Genomic DNA, 21,697 nt, shown 5'->3' on the forward strand with positions numbered 1-21,697 from the left:
CCGTCTCCGTCTCCATCTCCATCCCTCTCGCCGCCTCCTCTCACGTGGCTCGGCCCCAGCTGGAGGCGGAGGATGTCGGGGAAGGGAAGTGAGAAAAGGAACTCGGCTCGGGGCCGTGACGCGGGGAGAGGAGAGCCTGAGGGGGAGGGGGGAGCCGGCGGGGGGAGGGGGGCGATGGGGGCGGGGTTCTCCACTCCTCCTGAGACCAGGAAAATTGGGGCTGGAGGATTAACTCTAGGAGCTTTTCCTCCGGGGAGGTCCTGGGTTCAAATCCTAGTCCTGCTTCTTAGACTTGAAGACCCATGGGAGCTTCAGGTTTTCTTTCTGTACAAATAAGGGAGAAGGGAAGGCCGGGAAGAGCCGATCTCTCCCGTCCTTCTGATTCGAAATCCTTTTTTTAAACCTTCCCTTCCCTTCCGACTTAGAATCACTTCTGTGCATTGGCTCCAAGGCAGAAGAGTGGTAAGAGTGGGTAATGGGGGTCAAGTGACTTGCCCAGGGTCACACAGCTGGGAAGTGTCTGAGGCTGGATTTGAACCTAGGACCTCCCGTCTCTAGGCCTGACTCTCCATCCACTGAGCCACCCAGCTGCCCCTCTGATTCTAAATCTTGACCCTGGAGCCAACCAGGAGGAAGAAGACCCCGTCCTGCCCTCCTGCCCTTCCAGGGGCCCGGGGCTGGGCTGGGGGAGGAAGCGGGGCAGAATCTCCTGGCTGAAGGGAGGGGCTTCCTGTCCGGAGGGGCTTCGTGCCTGTTCTCAGAGGTGGGATGGAGCGGGGGAAGGGCTGGGAAGTCGCCCGGCATTTCTGGGCTGTTTTCCTGGTTAAAGTGCTCGGCACACCTGGGTCCAAATGAAGCTCCCAAACAGCCCTGGGCAGAGGCCGGCCGGCCCTCACGGATGGGGAAGCGGAGGCAGACGGCCTAGAAGCCGCTTGCTCAGGGCCACCCAGCCAGACGGTGCGATTCCAGCCTGGGTCCCTCGGGAGTCCCACCCAGAGCTCTAGCCATTACACCACACCGCCTCCTGGCCCCGCCGGCCAGTCAGTGCCCAAGACGGAAGGGCGGCCGGTCCTGACCTGCTCGGGGCAGGCGCCTTCCTTCCAGCCGCCTCCACCTCGCCAGGAGACCCCCCCGAATCCGCCTCCCAGAAAGCCTTCCCTGATGAAGGAGAGGGAGCCTCCCTGCCTCCCTGCCTCCTGCGCGCCAAGGCCCGCGGGCCCGGCCTCTGTGGGCGCCTCCGACCCGCCGCTTCTTCGTTCAGTTAATGGAGTTCGAGCGGCCAACAGCAGCCTCGGCCGGAACACCCGAGGCCGGGGCTGGGCGGACCTTCTCCTGTGGCCCCGAGGGCGCCGCTTCACCTCCCAGCTCAGGTGGAGAAGGGCTGCGGCTGGCGCCTCGGGGTGGCCTGAGAAGCCTGAACTCTCCGGATCATTCTGGCCACCAGCCCGAGCGCAGCTGCCTCCTCCCCCTCTTTCTGGTCTGGCTGTCCGTCTGGCTGTCCCTCTGTCTCTCTCCTTTCTTCCTCCCTCTTTCTCTGTGTCTCTGCCTCCCTCTGTCTTTTCTCTCTGTCTCTTTCTCTCTCTTTGAACCCAGGACCTTCCGCCTTCCGGCCTGGCCCTCCATCCAGGGAGCCACTGAGGCGTCCCTTTCTTCCCTCCCTAGAAGTTGGCTCGGCTGTCTGGCTCACACCTCCCTTGAGGAGGTCACCAAGTGTTTTTGAAAGGAGGGTCAAAGCGTCAGAGCTGGGGGGCTGGGGGAGGGCCGGGGGGGCCGGGGGGGCTCTGAAGTCATCTGGCCCAACCTTTGGAGACCGGAGGCCCAAGTGGCCTCCCCATAGCCACGCCCATAGTACGGCCAGGCCCAGGATTCGAATTGAGGACTTCTAACCCCAAAGCCAATGATCTCTTGACCCCACAGTCCTTGACTATAAATTCCTTCCTGTCCTGTTCCTCCTGGGCTGTCAATATGACTCTGGTTCAGTCAGGTCATGGCAGCCAAGAGCGTCCCCTCAAAAGGACCCTCCAAAGGCTGTCCCAGGCTGCCCCCCTCAGAGCTGCTGCACTACTTCATCTGAGAACCCTAAATGCGGCCTCGGCACCCTCTATAGCAATCGAGTGATTCAGCTCAAACCGTCAGAGGCAAAATCGGGAAGTGGGTGCCCCGAGGCTTCGAGGCTCCCCCAGGTCCTTCCTGGGCCCCTCCGAGGCTGTCCCAGGCCCTCCCTCCCCCGCAGCCTTTCTTCTCCCAACACCCAGAGCTTCTGGAACCAAAGAATCTGCCTCAGCCTGGAAGAGACCCGAGTCCCAGCCCTCCAAGTGCAGCCTGTTCCTCAGCCGCATCCCCCCACCAGCCTCTGCTTGTAGCCCCCCAGGGATGAAGAGCCTTTTCCCTCCTAAGGCCTCCCTTTGCCCTTCCTGTTTTTGGTTCATTCGTCATGTTTTCCATTTTCATTTCCAAGTTCTCTCCCTTCAGCCCCCTCCCGCTCTTCGAGAAGGCGGGAAATACAAGAAATGCCCATCCTATATATGCCAGGCGTCCCCACGAGAAGCAAGGAAAATCGAGTAAAAAAAGGCCCCAATTTGGTCTTAGATTCGTTAGTCTTTCCGAATCCATGCGATCTCCTAGTCATTAGAATAGCCAAGTTTTCCTAAGTTGATTCTTTTGCAATGTTGCTCTTCCTTGTATCCTCTGTGCTCGCGGTTCTGCTCGCTTCACTTTGCCTTCGTTCATATGAGTCTTCCCAGGTTTTCCTGAAATCTTCCTGCTTGGCACTTCTTATTGCACCGCAGTGTTTCATCACAATCCTTTACCACAACCTATTCAGCCTTTCCCCAGTGGATGGACGTCTCCTCGGTTTCCGGTTCTTTGCTGTTCCCCCACCCCCAAACGAGCTGCTATCAATATTCTTGTACAAATAGGTTCTTTTTCTTTTTCTTTGATTTCTTGGGGCTATAGATCTAGTAGAGGTAGTGCTGAATTAAAGGATATGCAGTTTTATAGCCCTTTGGACATAGTTCCAAGTTGTTCCCCAAAATGGTCAGACCAGTTCGCAATTCCACCAACAGTGCATTAGTGTACCCATTTTCCCACATCCCTCCCAGCATTCGTCATTTGCCTTTTCTGTCACGTTAGCCAATCTGGCAGGTGTGAGGTGGCATCTCAGAGTAGTTTGAGTTTGCAGTTGGATTTACAACATTTTTTACTTGTGACAATTAATAGCTTTGATTTCTTCTTCTGAAAATTGCCTGTTCATGTCTTTTGACCGTTTGTCATTTGGGGAAATGGCTCTTGTTTTTATTTATTTGGCTCAGTTCCTATATATTTGAGAAATGAGGCCTTTATCAGAAAAACTTGTAAAAAACTTTTTTTCTAGTTTCTTTCATTCTAATTTTGTCTGAATTGGTTTTAATTGTGCAAAACTTTTAAATTTCATGTCATCAAAATTACCCATTTTCCTTCCTGTGATCCTCTCCAGCTCTGATTTGGTCATCAAGTCTTCCCTTACCTAGTGGGTTTTGTTGGGTTTTTTTAGTTTTTAAAAGTCACTTTTAATGTACACTAACTTGCAGACTCATAAATGTTACCACTTCACAGATATATGTTAAATGGAGCAAGATAATTTCAGAAAGGTACCCTTTTAGGGGCAGCTGGATAGCTCAGTGGATGGAGAGTCAGGCCTAGAGATGGGAGGTTCTGGGTTCAAATCTGATCTCAGACACTTCTTAGCTGTGTGACCCTGGGCAAGTCACTTGACCCCCATTGCCTAGCCCTGACCACTCTTCTGCCTTGGAGCCAATACACAGAAGTTAAGGGTTTAAAAAAAAAGAAAGAAAGAAAAGAAAGGTACCCTTTTATAAATACTAAGATTTAGCTTGAACATCGCTATGGGTTAGAAACTAACAATCTGCTTACCCACAGAGCCTAGGAGGGGTACAGTGCATTAGACAAATCCTAAGGAGAACCCCCAGAGGCACATTAAGGTAAGGAAGGGTATTATTGATTATGCCCATTACACAGAAGGGGTTCTGGGAGAAAAGGGTGGTATTGAGCAAAAGCACCATCACATAATTAATTGGAATCCAAAATAACAAATCCAGGGGGCAGCTGGGTAGCTCAGTGGATGGAGAGTCAGGCCTAGAGACAGGAGGTCCTGGGTTCAAATCTGGCCTCAGATACTTCCCAGCTGTGTGACCCTGGGCAAGTCACTTGACCCCCATTGCCTAGCCCTTACCACTCTTCTGCCTTGGAGCCAGTACACAGTATTGACTCCAAGATGGAAGCTAAGGGTTTTATTAAAATAATAATAATAATAATAACAAAATAACAAATCCAAAAAAAAACCACCAAAGTTGGGATTATAAGTAACAGATAAATGTTTTCTATGCTCCTCTAGTTTACTTGGGATTTATCACCTTTTGTATATCATGTCCCCATTTTGATCTTATCTTGGTATGTGTGAGATGTTGGTCTAAGCCCATTTTCTGCCAGAAAGCTTTCCAGTTTCCCCAGCAATTGTCAAATAGTGAGTTCTTCCCCTAATACCTAGGATCTTTGGGCTTAGCAAACACTAATTATTGTTATCATTTACTTCCGTGTAGTGTGTACCTCGGCTCTTCCTTAACCAGGTTCAGATTGTTTTAATGATTACCATTTTATAATAGGGTGTGAGATTACCTCCTGCTAGGTCACCTTCCTGCCTTTTTTTTGGTGCATTGATTCCCCTGATATGCTTGAACTTTTGTTCTTCCAGATGAATTTTATAACTTTTTTTCCACCTTTATAAAATAATTCAGAGATAGTTTCATTGGTCAGTCGGGCACTTGTGGATATGAACTTAATTCTGCCGCTCTTCTAGCAAAACTTCCATTTCAAGAAGAGGCTTTGGATGGATCAATAACTGCTTAAGTCAAGGCTCTTTGTTTCTGAACTTAGTCCCGAGTTCGACTGACTTGTAATGGGTTCAATTTAGAAATCCAGTTTTCCTATATAATCAATGATCCTTTCTTCCTCAAGGAAAGGCCTTGTTGACCTTAGAAATTGTGTGAGAAAGTAGAGCCTTTTATCATTAGCCATCAAGCTATCTGGTTTCTGTCCAAAGTCTGGCCACTATCTTGCACTTGAATTCCAGTAAGGAACACTTCTTAATCTCCCGAGATAAGGAAGGAAAAGTCATTGCTAGCCCATTACCTAATTTCTAGCCAATCATTTTGCGTTTATTTACCCTGCTTCATGCTTTGTGTACGCCCCTTTGTGGTTTTCGCTATAAAAGGCAGGTTAGGCTATTTAAATGCTCCAGTATTAGGCTGTCCAGTGTGTGTAAATCCCTAATTAAAGATTCCTGATTTATGTCTAAATTCTGGCCTGCCTCAATTCACACACTGAGTAAGCAAATTAATTTAGGCAGAATTGTTCCTTTTATTATAGCATTTTGGCCTACCGTGAACGATTAATATTTCTCTAGTGATTTAGATTTTGTCTTTATTTGTATGAAGAGCGTTTTGTAATTCCGTTCATCTGGTTCCTGTGTGTATCTTGGCAGGTAAACTCCCAACTATCTTATACTGCCTGAAATTACTTTAAGATTTCCTCTATCTTCTCCTACTGGACTTTGTCGGTAATGTACAGAAATGCTGATGGTTTCTGGGAGATTCCTTTATATTCTGCCACATTGTTAAAGCTGTTCATTGTTTCAACAGCTGATTCTTCTCAGTTCTCCATGTTTAGCATGCCATCTGCAAAGAATGATAGTTTGTTTCCTTCTTGCCTCTGCTTATTCCTTTGATTTCGTGATGGACATCCTGGCTTTACTCCTGATCTTACTGAGAGGGTTTCTAGTTTATCCCCATGACAGATCATGATTGCTCTTGGGTTTACTGATCATTTTAAGGAAAGCTCCATTTATTCCTATGCCTTCTAGTGTTTTGTTTTGTTTTGTTAACCCTTACCTTCCATCTCAGAATCAATACTGTGTGTTGATTCCAAGGCAGAAGAGCAGTAAGATTTAAGCAATGGGGGTCAAGTGACTTGCCTAGGGTCACACAACTGGGAAATATCTGAGGCCAGATTTGGACCTAGGACCTCCCTGGCCCTCAGTCCACTGGACCACCTAACTGCCCACTCAGGCATGGTGCTTTTAAGACCACCCCTGCCCAGAGTCACCTAGCAGAAGGCCTGGGTCTGAGTACCAGCTCACCCATTTACCAGAGGAATAGACAAATCACTGCCCTCTCTCGGCCTCAGTTTCCTCCCCTGTAAAATGAGGGGGTTGGACTCAGTGGTCTCATAGTTTCTTTTCGCTTCTATACAATCTAATTCTGGGGCTCAAGTGTGAGAGCGTGGGAAGAAGGGTGAGCAGAAGGACAGACGGGTTTCGGCCGGGGAGACTGAGAAAGGCCTCATGGAAAAGTTGGTCTTGGAGCATTTTGAGGAGTCCACGTGTAATGAATGGGGCACTAACTCTCCGCCTTTGTGTGGCAGGTGCTAGGTGCCCAGGGAGTTCCAGCTCCAAACTCATATCCCCGCTTCTCTCGGCATCAGGATGAATCCCTTCGCCGACACGCTGCAGAGCCTCCGAGATGCCTTTGTGTCTAGGAAAACCCGCCCGGTAGAGTTCCGAATCGCCCAGCTGGAAGGGCTGAGTCGCTTTCTGAAAGAGAACCGAGATGCTCTCTTGGATGCCCTGGCCCAGGATCTCCATAAGGTGAGAGAGATTAATCTGAGCATTAGAGAACCTAGAGAATGTGGGGAGACTCTTTAAGACCGCACCTGACCTCCCTCCATGCATAAACCCCTTCTACGGCCTCTCTGCCAAGAAGCCGTGCAGATTCCATTTGAACACGCCCAGAGATGGGGAGCTCGTCACCTCGCAAGGCAGGCCAGCCTCTTGCCACAGTACAAAGCTCCTCCTTCTGGGGCAGCTGGGTAGCTGAGTGGATTGAGAGCCAGGCCTAGAGACAGGAGGTCCTAGGTTCAAATCCGGCCTCAGACACTTCCCAGCTGTGTGACCCTGGGCAAGTCACTTGACCCCCATTGCCTGCCCTTGCCAATCTTCCACCTATAAGTCAATACACATAAGTTAAGGGTTTAAAATTAAAAAAAAAAAAAAAAAAAAAAAAAAGCTCCTCCTTCCCCATAATCATAGCAACTCTGCCCCATTGTACTTCCTAATTTGTTACCTCTAGTTGTGCTCTGGAAGTGCCCAGAATAAATTGAATCCCTCCTCCATGCAGAAAAACCCTCTAGAAACTGAAGGCAGCCATCACATGCCCACTGGCTCTCGTTTTAACTTCTGCCCCATTTTTCTCTCAGATTGACCCTCACGTGACATTTTCAGTCTCCTCCCCATTTTCCTCGCCTACCTCCGGCACCCCCCAATGTCAGTATCCTTCTAAAATGGGGTGCTCACGTGTATAACATGTATCTAATTGCTAACCGTCTCAGGGAGGGGGGCAGAAAATGTGCAACTCAACATTTTAGAAGACGAATGTTAAATTTTGATTTTTCTATTTAATTGGGATGAAATCAAACATTATCATAAAACGGTGCTCAGAATAGGACTCTCGGTGGAGCCCAGCCAGGGCTAAGGATGGTGGGACTGTCGCCCACCTCTCACTACGCTCCTCTGGAGACTCCACCTCTTAGAGTGGCCAAGGACAGCGTTCATCGTTTGGGGCATCACACGTCACACACGTGCCGAGGAACGGGTCGCCAAAGTTCCCGGGTCATTGTCACACGGACAGTTTTCTGGCCACGCTTCTTCCATCTTGGCCTTCGGCAAGTTCCTCACCCCAAGTTCAAGAACTTCATTCGTCCCTGGTCCCTTGGACACAGCAGCCCATCCATCGGGATCTTTTGAGATCTTGATTCTGCCATCTAGCATTGGCTACATCTCTCCCACATTTACGGCAACCATATATTTGGGCAGCCTGCTGGTTAGGGCTTCATCTAAGTCCCCGATGAAAATGTGGCCCAGGGCAAATCAGAGGGGAGAGACCCGCGGCCCAACACTGAAGACCTCCTTCCAGGTCAACATCCAGCCCTTCATTCGGCTAGAAATGGCCCTGACTCGACTGCCACCCAGTGCACATTTCTCGACTTTGTCCATCAGGATCCTTTACCTCAGTGAGATCCAGAGACCCTGCGTCCACCGAGTTTCCCTGACCTACCAGGGTAATCATCCTATGCAGAGAGATCAAATGAGACTCACGTGGCGGAGAACGTTTGTAGGGAATCTGATGCTGCGTGCTGCCGAGCTCTCATCTCCTGACCTCCGGCTAATCCTTCAACTTACTGGTCTTGCCAATCAAGCCAAGTAAGCTCCGCCTTTCTGCCCCTTTCAAACATGGGCCCGAGCCTTGGCCCCCTGCTAGGCTGGCGTGTTTCCCGCTTCCCTTGGTGTCTCCAAGATGGCGGATCTGGCCGGCCGGCCGTACCTCCCAGGGCCAAGTTCTTCCAGTAGCCTGGAATATCAGCCCCTGGACTTCAGCCCTTCAGACTCCTAAAGACTCTCTGATTCTGGCCTCCCCAGCTCTGGGCTCCGAGTCCCTCTAAACCAGGTCTGCCCCGACCGACTGCCTAACAGCAGCCCCAGAACCATAACAGGACTCGAGTCTTTCTGGTTTCTAAAAGAACTGCAGTATCTTCCCCAAATCACGGCCCGTTTCTTCCTCATTTTTTCTTCTCCCTCCAAACATGGCTTTAAATCTTCTTTGATATCCTCGGCATCTTTGCTTTTTGCACGACTAGCTCAACTGTAAAATGGGGCTAATAAAAGCGTCTTTTCCCCCAGCTTGTTGTGAGAACCAAAAGAGAGTTTTTAGATTTCTTATTCTATGTATGCATTATGCATATAGCTATATATGTAGCTTTCTTTCCATATATTTGCATATATAAAAAAATCCCTACACACACACACACACACACACACGCACATACACACACACACACACACACACACACACACACACACACACACATTTGTTGGGCTTGTCCAGTTGTTTCCATTGTGTCTGCCTCTTCATGACCTTTTTCTTTTCTTTTTTTTTTTTTACTTTTTTTTTTAAACTCTTACCTTCATCTTGGAGTCAATATTGTATATTGGCTCCAAGGCAGAAGAGCGGTAAGGGTGGGCCATGAGGGTCAAGTGACTTGCCCAGGGTCACGCAGCTGGGAAGTGTCTAAGGTCAGATTTGAACCCAGGACCTCCCGTTGCTAGGCCCGGCTCTCCATCCACTGAGCCACCCAGCTGCAACCCCCCCTCCTCATGACCCTTTTTCGAGGTCTTCTTGGCAAAGAGTGGTTGCCATTGGCTTCTCCAGCTCATTTTACAGATGAGGAACTGAAGCCATCAGGGTTGAGGCTCTCGTCCAGGGTCGCACCGTTAGTGTGTGTCTGCGGGCAGAATCAAACTCAGACAAAGGAGTCGTCCTGACCTGGGCTCAGGCACTGCCGCCTTTAAGAAACCCAACGAAGCGGCTCTGTCCGCCCTCCCCATACACTGCTTTGCGGGCCTCAAAGCTCAGCGTGGATGGGAGCCTTCCTGGAAGGTCTGTCCACTCCTCTTCAGGGCCCGGCCCGCCTCTCGAATGGCCTTTTCAGAATCGTCCTCTCCGGGCTGCTCCCCTTTTCCGGCATTCCTCAGCGGAGATCACTTGCCATGGAGTGGCCGATTTCGAATAAGCCACTTTCCCTTGTGGAACTGCCGAGCATGGCACCAAGACTGCATTTCCCCTGAGCTGGAAGAAGTTTGCTTTGTGAAAGCGAAGATGCCTCGAAAGCACACTCTGCCAGCGTTGTCCTCCTTGGCCATGACAATCTCCAGTTGGTGAAAGCCTCCGTGTCGTCGTAGGAAGCAGCGTGGCTGACACGGTGACCAGGGCGCCGGGCCTTCCAAAGAAATGTGGTCGTCAGCAACCGCTGCCTTTGCTTCCTCACCACCTGCTCCCTTTGAGTAAACCCCTTACCATGAGGCTTCCTTCCTCCTTCCCTCCCTTCCCCTCAGTCCTTCTTTCCTCTCCTCCTTCCTTCCTTCTCTTTCCTCCCTCCCTTCTTCTTTCTTCCTTTCCTTCCTCTTCTTCCCTCTTTTCCTTTTCTTCCTCCCTCCCTTCCTTTCTCCCTTCTATCCCTATCTTCCCTCCCTCTTTCCTTCTTCCTTCCTTCCTTCTATCCTTCCATCCTTACAAAGGTGGGAATCTACAGGGCTGGCACCCTATGTCTAATGTCAGGTTTGGGGGCTGGATTTTTGTTGTGTGTTTTCTTGTTTTGCTTTGTGTGATGTCATTTTGTCGATTTTTTCCCCTTATTTTTATTTTTTGCTCTAAAGGAGATAAGAAGGGATACTTCGAGCAACGTAGATGATATAAAACCCAAAGCTATCAATAAACATTTATTTAAAAATAAATTAGCGGGGGGCAGCTGGGTAGCTCAGTGGAGTGAGAGTCAGGCCTAGAGACAGGAGGTCCTAGGTTCAAACCCGGCCTCAGCCACTTCCCAGCTGTGTGACCCTGGGCAAGTCACTTGACACCCATTGCCCACCCTTACCAATCTTCCACCTATGAGACAATACACCGAAGTACAAGGGTTTAAAAAAATGGCCTACCCTTACCGCTCGTCTGCCTAGGAGCCAATACACAGTATTGACTCCTAGACAGGAGGTGAGGGCTTAAAAAATAAACAAACAAATAAATAAGTGAGCCTTCTAGCCCCCCATCCTCTCCGAGGCTATCCTTAATTGCTTAATTGCTCCTTCCGATGGCCTTTTCTCGGTCTTCATCCTTCTAGATGTTCTGCTGGCCATCTTCTTGGCTATTTCCCCTTCTTTGGCTTCCCATGACATCGTGCCTGCCTGATTCTCGTTCTCTCTGTCTAACTTCTCCATCTCAGGCTCCTCTGCTGGCTTCTCAGTAGGGGTATCCCCCAGGCTTTGTTCCCCCTCTATAGCCGCTTCTCCTGGTCAGTTGGCCTCCTCGGGGCCTGCAGGAGTGAACTCTGTTCCTTTGCCCCAAAAGCTCGTGGCACATTTCCTGAGCATCTCAATATGGTATTGCAAAGTAGCTTTTCCTCAAACCCGCCTCTCCCAACCCCCTACTTCTTTGAAGGCCACAAGCGTCCTACCACACTCTCAGGGCCTTGGCATGGTCCCTGCCCCGCCTTCTCTTTCCCTCGTCTCCCACGTCTGGGCAGTTGCAGGCCTCTGTGGTCCAACCTTTACAGGCTCTTCCCCAGCCTCTTCCACGTCCATTCCCACGGCCCCCGCCCGGGTTCAGGCTCTCATCTGGATTATTTCAACGGCTTCTAGACCGATGGCCCGGCTCCAGAGCCTCCACGGCGAGCCTTCCTCCTTTCAGGTGTCATAATCACCTCCAAAAGGCACAGGCCCGCCCGTAGCACCCCCTCAGTCAAACGCTGCGGGTAGCTCCCTGCTTCCTCGAGGATCAAATGCATCCTTTGCCACTGACGTTCATTTTAAGCCTCCAACAGTCAGGTCAGCCTCCTTCAAAAGCCGTCCCCAGCCAAACAATGCCCTGAGCTGCCCCCACGTACCGGGCCTTTGCCCCCTCGTTGGCCAGGCTTTCTTCAAGGTTTTTTTTTTCCTTTTTTTTTTTTTTAACCCTTAACTTCTGTGTATTGGCTCCTAGGCAGAAGAGTGGTCAGGGTGGGCCATGGGGGTCAAGTGACTTGCCCAGGGTCACACAGCTAGGAAGTGTCTGAGGCTGGATTTGGACCCAGGACCTCCCATCTCTGAGCCTGGCTCTCCATCCACTGAGCTACCCAGCTTCCCCTTTCTTCAAGTTTCAACTCGTATCCCTGCTTCTAAGAGAGGCCTTCCCCAGGCTCTCTTCCTAGCGTCTCCCCATTTTGGACTGCTTTCCATTTATTCTCTCCGCGTCTCATCTCCCTATTTTCTCACGCATCCCCTCCATTAGAAATCGGGGTGCTGCAGGCTGTTTTCCCTTTCTTCGCATCTCCAGGCTCAGCACAGGGCCTGGCACGATGCTTAAGGGCTGCCCATCTTAAGGCTTCCTGGCTCAGGCAGCCAGGCTGGTCCTCCCGAGAGAAGCCGGCTTGGGGCCCAGGACGTCCAGGGATCTCCTTAGTCCGGAGATCAGGGGCGTTCCAGGCCTCCTGGGGAAGGTAGGGGTGACATTAGGGACCGTATGAGAAGAGGGTCTGAGCTGGGGCCATCTCCTCCCCCAGCCGCCCTTTGAGTCGGAAATATCCGAAATCAGCATCTGCCAGAGTGAAATCAATCTGGCCCTCAACAGCCTGCACAGCTGGATGAAGGACGAGCCCGTGCCTAAAAACCTGGTGAGCCAGGCTCGAGGGGAGGGCGGCCGGGGGGCAGCCGGAGAGGGGGAGGGAGGGCCGGGGGGCGGCCGGAGAGCCAGGCTCGAGGGGAGGAGGGTTGGGGTGGCCGGGGGGCGGCCGGAGAGCTTGCTCCTTCCCCTTGGCTTCCCTGGATCTCCCAGGGCGGGCGGCCCCCAAGCGGAGATCCAGGCCTATCCCTCCGTTGACAGGCCACCCAGCTGGACACGGCCTTTATCCGGAGGGAGCCCTTTGGCGTGGTCCTCATCATTGCCCCCTGGAACTACCCGCTGAACCTCGTGCTGGTACCCCTAGTGGGGGCCATCGCAGCAGGTAAGAGGGAGAGCTCGACGCGCTTGTCGCTGCTGCTGCCCCCGGCTCATCCTCGCCTTCTCCGCTCTGCTGTTCCGGGGCCANCCCCTTTCTTCAAGTTTCAACTCGTATCCCTGCTTCTAAGAGAGGCCTTCCCCAGGCTCTCTTCCTAGCGTCTCCCCATTTTGGACTGCTTTCCATTTATTCTCTCCGCGTCTCATCTCCCTATTTTCTCACGCATCCCCTCCATTAGAAATCGGGGTGCTGCAGGCTGTTTTCCCTTTCTTCGCATCTCCAGGCTCAGCACAGGGCCTGGCACGATGCTTAAGGGCTGCCCATCTTAAGGCTTCCTGGCTCAGGCAGCCAGGCTGGTCCTCCCGAGAGAAGCCGGCTTGGGGCCCAGGACGTCCAGGGATCTCCTTAGTCCGGAGATCAGGGGCGTTCCAGGCCTCCTGGGGAAGGTAGGGGTGACATTAGGGACCGTATGAGAAGAGGGTCTGAGCTGGGGCCATCTCCTCCCCCAGCCGCCCTTTGAGTCGGAAATATCCGAAATCAGCATCTGCCAGAGTGAAATCAATCTGGCCCTCAACAGCCTGCACAGCTGGATGAAGGACGAGCCCGTGCCTAAAAACCTGGTGAGCCAGGCTCGAGGGGAGGGCGGCCGGGGGGCAGCCGGAGAGGGGGAGGGAGGGCCGGGGGGCGGCCGGAGAGCCAGGCTCGAGGGGAGGAGGGTTGGGGTGGCCGGGGGNGAGCCAGGCTCAAGGGGAGGAGGGTTGGGGTGGCCGGGGGGCGGCCGGAGAGCTTGCTCCTTCCCCTTGGCTTCCCTGGATCTCCCAGGGCGGGCGGCCCCCAAGCGGAGATCCAGGCCTATCCCTCCGTTGACAGGCCACCCAGCTGGACACGGCCTTTATCCGGAGGGAGCCCTTTGGCGTGGTCCTCATCATTGCCCCCTGGAACTACCCGCTGAACCTCGTGCTGGTACCCCTAGTGGGGGCCATCGCAGCAGGTAAGAGGGAGAGCTCGACGCGCTTGTCGCTGCTGCTGCCCCCGGCTCATCCTCGCCTTCTCCGCTCTGCTGTTCCGGGGCCAGAGCTTGCTCTCTCCCCAAAATGGCAGGGAGGGAGATGGGATGGAGAGTAGAAACGGGGGAGGGCTGCCAGGGCAGGAAGGGGAGCCTCAGAGCGCCTTACTGCCCCCACGGGCCTTGGATCCCTCTCGGGGCTTTAGCTTCTTCCCACTGCAAAGTGAGGGTCTCCCGAAGGTCTCCCATCACTGGGGTGGAGAATGGCCGTGGAGGGAGGAGCGAGAAGCATCATCCTAGGAATCTGGTGGTTTGGTTCGGAGAATTCTAAAGGGAAGCCCAGCACGGGGGTGGCATCGCCCTCCAGCCTCCCCCTGAGCCTAGCAGAGACCAAAGGCCCAGAACCGCCGTCAGGAAGTCCTTCCTTTTCCCGTCCTTCAGTTCTTCCGCGTCCCCCGAGAGCTTGGACTCAGTGGTTCCGGGATGGCCCCCGGAACCAGTCTGGGTTCTGGCTCCGAAGGACCTTCTCAGTTCTGGCGCCCGTGTTCTGTGTTCTAGGGTCCCTCCAGGTCTTCTAAATCTGTGAATTAGACCTGAGGAAGGAAGGCCCAGCTCTTCCCCGCACGGTGCTCTCTGGCTCCGGCTCCCTTCCTTTCCTTCCTTCCCTCTTTCCTGCCCTCCCAGGCCGTCCTTCAGGCACTTCCCCGGCTCTCTCCGAGGCTGGGACTGGTCCAGCCCAGGCAGGGCCGCAGAGCCCGCAGCCAAGGCTGCCCTCTACAGCTCATTGGTGGGAACGAGCCGGTTAGATCTCTGGAGTCCGGCCCACAGCCTGGGATGACGCCCCTGGGTGCACTCCCGGTGACCGCTGGGTGCTAGGGCCAAGTCCCGAGAAGAGGAGGGAAAGTACCCCCTTCAGCCTGCAGCCCATCGATTGGCCGAGGGCCCCGAATCCCCAGCCCCAGATCGCTGGCCCCGGAACCCCTCAGACGGGCCGGACTCCCGCCCTGACGGCTGGCCTCGCCTCTCCTCCCCCTTCTTCCAGGCAACTGCGTGGTGATCAAGCCCTCCGAGATGAGCAGGAGCATGGAGAAGGTCATGCGGGAGGTGCTGCCCCGGTACCTGGACAAGGTGAGGGGGCCCGGCCTCGGCCTCCCCAGGCTGGCTGGGCAGGCCCCTGCGCTGGCCGCAGCAAACTCATGGCTTTCACATTTACATATGTGATCTCAGTGCTCAGAAGAGGGTCCGGCAAGAGCAGGGATGGCAGGGGGATAGCCAGAGTCCCTCCCTGGGAGCCTGGAGATGGCTGCAAGCACTTCGGCCCACTCCGGCCGACCCCTTTGTGGGAGGGCAGGGACAAGAGTCACGGGATGGCGGATACGGACCGGCCGCTCCCTGGGCCCTCGGGGGGCCCCCCATCCGAGTGTGATCACAGACACACTCGAGAGATCCGGCCTTTCCGGGCCTAAACTGTCGCTCCTGCTGTGTGTCCCACCGTCTTCTTGTCCGTCCTTTTGGACCTCGTTTTTTCTACCGCTTACGTTTCCCGACCTCTCCTGCCTCCCCTCTCCCGAGAGCCATCCCGTCTATCCAGGAAAAAGAAGGCCAAAGAGAAATCCCACAAAACTGGACACGTTGCATGCTAGAAGGAGCCCCCCCTGGAGAGAGGCTGGGGCCGGGGAGCCTGGCCAGAGCACTCATCCCTGGGGCCAACTGATCTGTGGGAGATCGTGCTCCTTCTTTTCAGGGGCTCCCCCAGCTTCTGGCATCCTGCACCTAAGCCTCCCCTGCCCCCCCATGCCCTGGCCCTCTCCATCTTCCGCTGCTGACCAGAACGCCGCCCGTCACCCCCATTCAACAGTGGTGTGGGCGAGGGAGAAACCCCGGATGTCGGTCACCCGAGAAGCATTACCAAACGTCCACCGTGTGTCAGGCACTGGCCTAGGTGCCACCGAAAGGACGTCCCCTCCCTTCACAATCCCCAATAAGGAAAGCCTAGAGAGTCAGAGGAGCTGCCGGGTCATTTCAGGGGGGCGATCAGGACAGGCCTCGGTTTGGGGGGCACCGAAGGAAGCAGGGATTCCGAGCGTAGCCAGGAGAAAGGGCCTTCCAGGCCTAGGCAGGCAGGCTCTTGACATCTCCCTCCTGTGTCCTAGAACTGCTTCGCCGTGGTGCTGGGGGGACCCCAGGAGACCTCCACTCTTCTGGAGAACAGATTCGACTACATCTTCTTCACAGGTGAGTCCAGCGCACGAGTGAGGGTCCAGCTGGACGAGGATCCAAGAGGTGCATGTTTGGGGCTCCGGTTAAAGATGGATCCTCCGCAGGGTCCCTCCGTGTTGGGGGGCTCGCTTGCAGAGGCGGACAGTGAGAGCCGGCAGACCTGTCCACAGGGCTGGGGGACGGGGGGAGATTAGCAGGGACGGGAGCCTGGCAGGAGTGGGGGGACAGTTAGCAGCTGGGAGGAGGCACCGCCACGGCCAGGCTGGAGGTGACAGAGGAGTCAGTGGGAGGGAGAGAAGGGGCAGGCGATGGGCCCGTTTCATTTCCCAGACCAGGCTCTGGAGCTGAAAGATGAGGGAAGGGACGTTGCCCCATGTGTCCCGGTCAGGACTGAGGCCTCATCTCCTGCCTCCCAGACCTGAATTCCTCTTTCCCCACCCAGTGGCTGACCCAGCAGGGCCCTGGGGACTCTGGGACCTGTGGAATGTGTTGGGTCTGATCCACTCACCCCGGGGGGCACTCATTCCTCCTGGGCCCTGGGAAAAGCTAGGATCAGCCCTAGGGCAGAAGCAGGAAGGGCGGCTCTCTTCTTCTCCCAAGTCTCCAGTTTCTGCCTTGGGGAAGCAGGACAAAAGCTCCCGGCCTTTACAGAGGGGATGGGGGTGGGACCAGCCCAAAGGGCACCAAATCATGTCAAGAGGAAAAGAGGGCTGACGAGAGGAAAGGGCTCCTGTAGGAGGGACCCCCGAGCTGTGCTCAGGAGGAAGAGAAAATCCCTGACAAACCTGGGAAGCCACTTATGCGGAGGCCAGGAGGCCCGGAGGCCCGAGATGGGATGCCACTCAGAGACGAGAGAAAGTAGGCTGCTTTACCCAGAAGAGAGGAAGTCCAGGAAATAAGCAACAAGGGCAAAGAGGCAGAGGAGAGCCAGGCAGGCAGTGGAGGGCTTTGTGGGACAGGTGAGGCCTTTTATTTTATCCCAGGTGACAGGAGGCCCTGAAGCTCTGAGAGGGAACGTTGGGCTCTGCTGTGGAAGATGGATTAGGAGGAATGACTAAATGGTCTCTCGGGTCCCTCGCGGGGCCTGTCGTCCTGTGGGATCCAAGATTCCTGGGTCTGCTGGGAGGCTCAGAAGGTCTGCGTCTCCTCTTCTTCCTCAGGGAACACCACCGTAGGCCGGATCGTCATGACGGCGGCCTCCAAGCACCTGACCCCCATCACGCTAGAGCTGGGGGGGAAGAACCCCTGCTACGTGGACGACGACTGCGACCCCCAGAACGTGGCCAACCGCGTGGCCTGGTTCCGTTTCTTCAACGCGGGCCAGACGTGTGTGGCCCCAGACTTCATCCTGTGCAGCCGGGAGACGCAGGAAAGGCTGCTGCCCGCCCTGCAGCGCGCGGTGACCCAGTTCTACGGGAAGGACCCCCAGCATTCCCCGGACCTGGGCCGCATCATCAGCGAGAAGCACTTCCACAGGCTGCGGGGCCTGCTGGGCAGCGGCCGAGTTGCCCTCGGTGGCCAGTCGGATGAGCAGGAACGCTACATGGGTGAGCGGTCCCCCTCCCACCCTCTAGGGTCCCCGGGGCGCTAAGGCTGACCTGTCCACACTGACCTCTGGGTGACCAGGGCCCCGCATGCTTCTGGTATCTCCATGGCCTGGCAGGCATGGCTTCACCACAAGACTGCCCCATGACGACCGTCACACCCTCTGCACCTCTGCTCCCCGCGCCCTGGTTCTCTCTGAGGGTCCCCGTTTGAGGTGTCCTCTCTGGTCTGGGCAGCCCCCACAGTGCTGGTGGATGTGAAGGAGACGGACCCCGTGATGCAGGAGGAGATCTTTGGGCCCATTTTACCCATCCTGAATGTGCAGAGCCTGGACGAGGCCGTGGCCTTCATCAATAAGAGAGAGAAGCCCCTGGCCCTGTACGCCTTCTCCAACAACTCCGAGGTAAGGAAAGAGGGTGGCGATGGCAGGAAATGCAAAAAACAGAGGCCTGGGTGGAGGGTCTAGGGATAGGGAAGGCAGGGGAGAATATGGAGTCACGGGGGAACAGTGGGACTCCAGGGGACAAGATCCATCTTCCAGAAGAGCGGGATAGGACAGACAACAGAAAAGGTGGGACATGGGGGGGGCAGGACAAAGTCATCCAGAACAACGGATCTGGCAGGAACGTGGTAGAGTCAGCAGAACACAAGTAGGGCCTGTCCTAGCCTTGGCTCTACCTCCTGCCTTTAGTCTCAGTTTCTTTCCTAAAGCATGACATGCTGGTTTTCATCAGAAAGGCGGGGAACTCAAAGGTTCCTCCTTTCACTAGAGTTTTTGGTGAATTTAAGGATCCACCCTTTCCTGCTTTCTCCTTCTAGTGCCCCGTGTCCCCCCCGCCCCCATCTCTGCCTAGATGGAGCTCTCACACAGCTCGACTCCCTGCTCTCTATCTTAGATGCAATTGCCTGAGCAAAAGACACTCATTGCTAAGGTTCCGAGGTGAAAGGGACTCTTTGTCAGCTTATGACATGAATGAGGCATCCTCAAGCATATAAGCTGTCGCTCATGGACGGAGTGCCCCAAGGAGGGCAAATGGAAACGTTGTCATGGCATCTTGTAAATCCGAGCAAGGGAGATTTGAACTAGAAGGGGAGGCTGATGCCACAGAGCGTTGCAGGTCCAAGAGAAGATGAAGTCAAGAGCAAAAGTAATTTGTTGGAGACCACTGTAAGGCGGTGGGGCAGCGATAAAGCTCGTGACCTAGAAGCCTCTCCACCAATGCACAGAGCACAAGTTAAAAATGTGATGAACCTCAGATTTTGATGCAAGGAGAAACAGATTGAAGGGGAGATCTCAGAAAACCCCACAGGTTTTCGGAAGGAGATCTACAAGGAGTCGAGTCTGGAAACTATAGGCTGGTGACCTTAGCTTTGATTCTTGGCAAAATTCTAGAATGTATTTTTTTTTAAACCCTTAACTTCTGTGTATTGGCTCCTAGGTGGAAGAGTGGTAAGGGTGGGCAATGGGAGTTAAGTGACTTGTCCAGGGTCACAAAGCTAACAAGTGTCTGAGGCCAGATTTGAACCTAGGACCTCCCGTCTCTAGGCCTGACTCTCAATCCACTGAGCTACCCAGCTGCCCCCTAGAATGTATTCTTTTTTTTTTTTTAAACCCTTGTACTTCGGTGTATTGTCTCATAGGTGGAAGATTGGTAAGGGTGGGCAATGGGGGTCAAGTGACTTGCCCAGGGTCACACAGCTGGGAAGTGGCCGAGGCCGGGTTTGAACCCAGGACCTCCCGTCTCTAGGCCTGACTCTCACTCCACTGAGCTACCCAGCTGCCCATAGAATGTATTCTTGAAGGCATTTACAAAGGGAAGTGAGGATTCAGAGCCAGCCTGGCCCTCATCAACAACAGGTTATGCCATAATAAGCTCATTGCTCTCATGACTGGCTTACTAGACTGATCCATCAGGGAATGCCTCAGAAATCCCTTACCTCAATTTCAGCAAAGTACTTGATAAAACCTCTCATGTTATCTTCTTGGAGACAATAATGACATATGACTGCTGAGTCCACTTGGAATTCACTGAATGGCTCAGTCCGTATAATTAGCCGCGTGACCCTGGGCACCTCAGTTCCTCATCTGTAAAATGAGCTGGAGAAGGAAATGGGAAACAACTCCTGTATCTTTGCCAAGAAAATGGAGTCACAAAGAGTTAGACACCCTGACATGACTGAACAACAAATACACTTGCAAGATCTCCAACAGCGTGCCACAAGGATCTGACCTTATTGGGCCATCCAACATTCCAAGATTTTTATCAGTGTCTTGGATGAAAAGATACATGGCATATTTATCAAATTTCCAGTTCAGAGGGATAGCTGACAAATTAAACTATAGAGTCAGGTTCTAAAATGGCCTCAACAAATTAGAATGGCAGGTTGAATCTAATCAGATGGATCTTAATATGGGAAAATATGAACTCCTCTGCAGTTTTGAAAAATCTATTTCATTTGTATGGGGTGAAGCATCATATCCTATAAAAAAGATCTGGAGGGTTTCACGAACCAGAAACTCAGTAAGTCAACAGTGTAACATGGAGACCCAGAAAGCCAAGAGGATCTTGGGCTAAGTTGAGAGACCTGAGGGTGCACAGAAGAGAGGTGACATTGCTGGTAGTACTCCATCTGGAATAAAGTGTTTAAATCTGGGTGCAACATTTTCAGTAGTTGACAAGTTAGAGAGCATCAAAGAGAAAGCAAATCCTACAGCCTACGGCACGGGTGCCGGAAGGGGCTGCTTGCTTCCCCCATTCCACTGTGCTTGAGGACATTTACCACATCACCTCCACACCCTTACCCAGTAGCCCAATGGGAGTGCTTCCTCCCTCTTCTGTCTGGAGTAAGGTAGGGAAGGGCTCACATGCAGTGTGAAGGTTGCTGTTGGGCATAGTCTCTAAAAGGTTCACCACCACGGTCCTATAGGAGGGAGAGAAGCCTGGAGGGCTGAAGGAACTGGATGTATAAAGCCTGGAAGGAAGGCAGGCTTAGGAGACACAATAGCCACCTTCTAAGGGTCCTGCAGAAGAGGGATTGGACTTGTCCTACATGACTCCAGAGAGCAAAACCAGGAAAAAAGAGATTACAAAAGAATTACAAAGAGGAAGATTGGCTTGATGTCAGGAAGTAGTCCTAATAAAGAAAATTGCCTCAAAGTAGACATGAGCTATCCAGAAAGGTAGAGAGACACTTATCTCTAGAGGTCTTCAAGCAGGCTGGATGACAATCACTCGTTAGCAGGATTGTTGTTCAGTCATTTCAGTCGAGTCCAATTCCTTGTGATGCCATTTGGGATTTTCTTGGCAGAGATACTGGAGTGGTTTGCCATTTCCTTCTCCAGCTAATATTACAGATGAAAAAACTAAGGTAATAAGTGCCTTGCTTAGGGTCACACAGCTAATGTCTGGGGCCAGATTTGAACTCAGGTCTTCCCGATTGCAGGCCCCAGCATTTTATATACTGCCCCACCTACCTGCCCTACTATCATAGAAGGGATTCCCATTTACAGGAGCCCCACTCTGGCTATGGGATTCACTGGCTAGTCTCCTCTTCTGTAAAAGGAGAGGCCTGGACTAGGTAATTCTGATGGCTCCTTCGATCTCCAAATCTATGATTCTATTTTATCCTAAAGTCATGGAAGATTCTTGAGCAGAGCACTAGCATACCTAGAACTGTGCTTCAGAAAGACTCCTTTGGCAATTGGGGAGAAAACAGGAAGCCAGTGAGGCCTTTGCAATAATCTGGGCCAGAAGTGACGGGCCTTGAACCAGGAGATTGGTGATGCCTGTGAATGAGAAGGGATGCCACAGATACGGTGTAGCTAGAATCAACAAGACCTAGAGACTGGACGAGACATGAAGGGTCGGGAACAGGGAAGTCTGGGGAAGTGAGAGAAGGACCTCACAGTCCCACATCTGTCTTCAGGCTCCTTGCCTGGGAATTGTTGCTCTGACAGATCCAAATCACAGCAGCTCAGAGTGAGATGCTCTCTGGAGTAACCAGGGTGTCTCTCCTGGAGTCAGAGGTCACAGGGACCACGTGGTGTGTGCCCCAGGCTCTTTCATCAGCAGGGGGGCAGTAGGTTTGCTGTGGCCCTTTGCTAATGCCTAGCAGTAAGCAGGCCCAGGCCTCCCCTGAACCCTCCTGGCTCTCTTCCAGGTGGTGCGCCAGATGCTGGAGCGGACCAGCAGTGGGGGCTTCTGCGGGAATGACGGGTTCATGCACATGACGCTGACTACATTACCCTTTGGGGGAGTCGGTAGGTCTTGCTCCATGTTTCGTGACCTTCATCCA

At 53.3% G+C, this 21,697-nt stretch overlaps 1 protein-coding gene across 2 annotated transcripts in view; it reads left to right on the forward strand.

Annotated features, from left to right (window-relative positions):
• ALDH3B1 (aldehyde dehydrogenase 3 family member B1) overlaps positions 1-21,697 on the forward strand; it is a 31,630-nt gene that overhangs the window by 8,085 nt on the left and 1,848 nt on the right. The window contains exons 3-10 of one of the 2 annotated variants that reach the window (XM_044680375.1): positions 6,478-6,700; positions 12,196-12,306; positions 12,516-12,636; positions 14,679-14,764; positions 15,790-15,871; positions 17,017-17,403; positions 17,638-17,804; positions 21,563-21,662. In XM_044680375.1, coding sequence (XP_044536310.1) covers positions 6,539-6,700; positions 12,196-12,306; positions 12,516-12,636; positions 14,679-14,764; positions 15,790-15,871; positions 17,017-17,403; positions 17,638-17,804; positions 21,563-21,662 — 1,216 coding nt within the window. In that variant the 5' untranslated portion in view covers positions 6,478-6,538. Of the gene's footprint in view, positions 1-6,477; positions 6,701-12,195; positions 12,307-12,515; positions 12,637-12,746; positions 13,251-13,500; positions 13,622-14,678; positions 14,765-15,789; positions 15,872-17,016; positions 17,404-17,637; positions 17,805-21,562; positions 21,663-21,697 lie in introns of those variants that run through there. The other variant, XM_044680376.1, reaches the window with a different exon arrangement.

The sequence above is a fragment of the Gracilinanus agilis genome, chromosome 6 (genome assembly GCF_016433145.1).
Source record: "Gracilinanus agilis isolate LMUSP501 chromosome 6, AgileGrace, whole genome shotgun sequence".
In the NCBI taxonomy this organism is placed as follows: Eukaryota; Metazoa; Chordata; class Mammalia; order Didelphimorphia; family Didelphidae; genus Gracilinanus; species Gracilinanus agilis.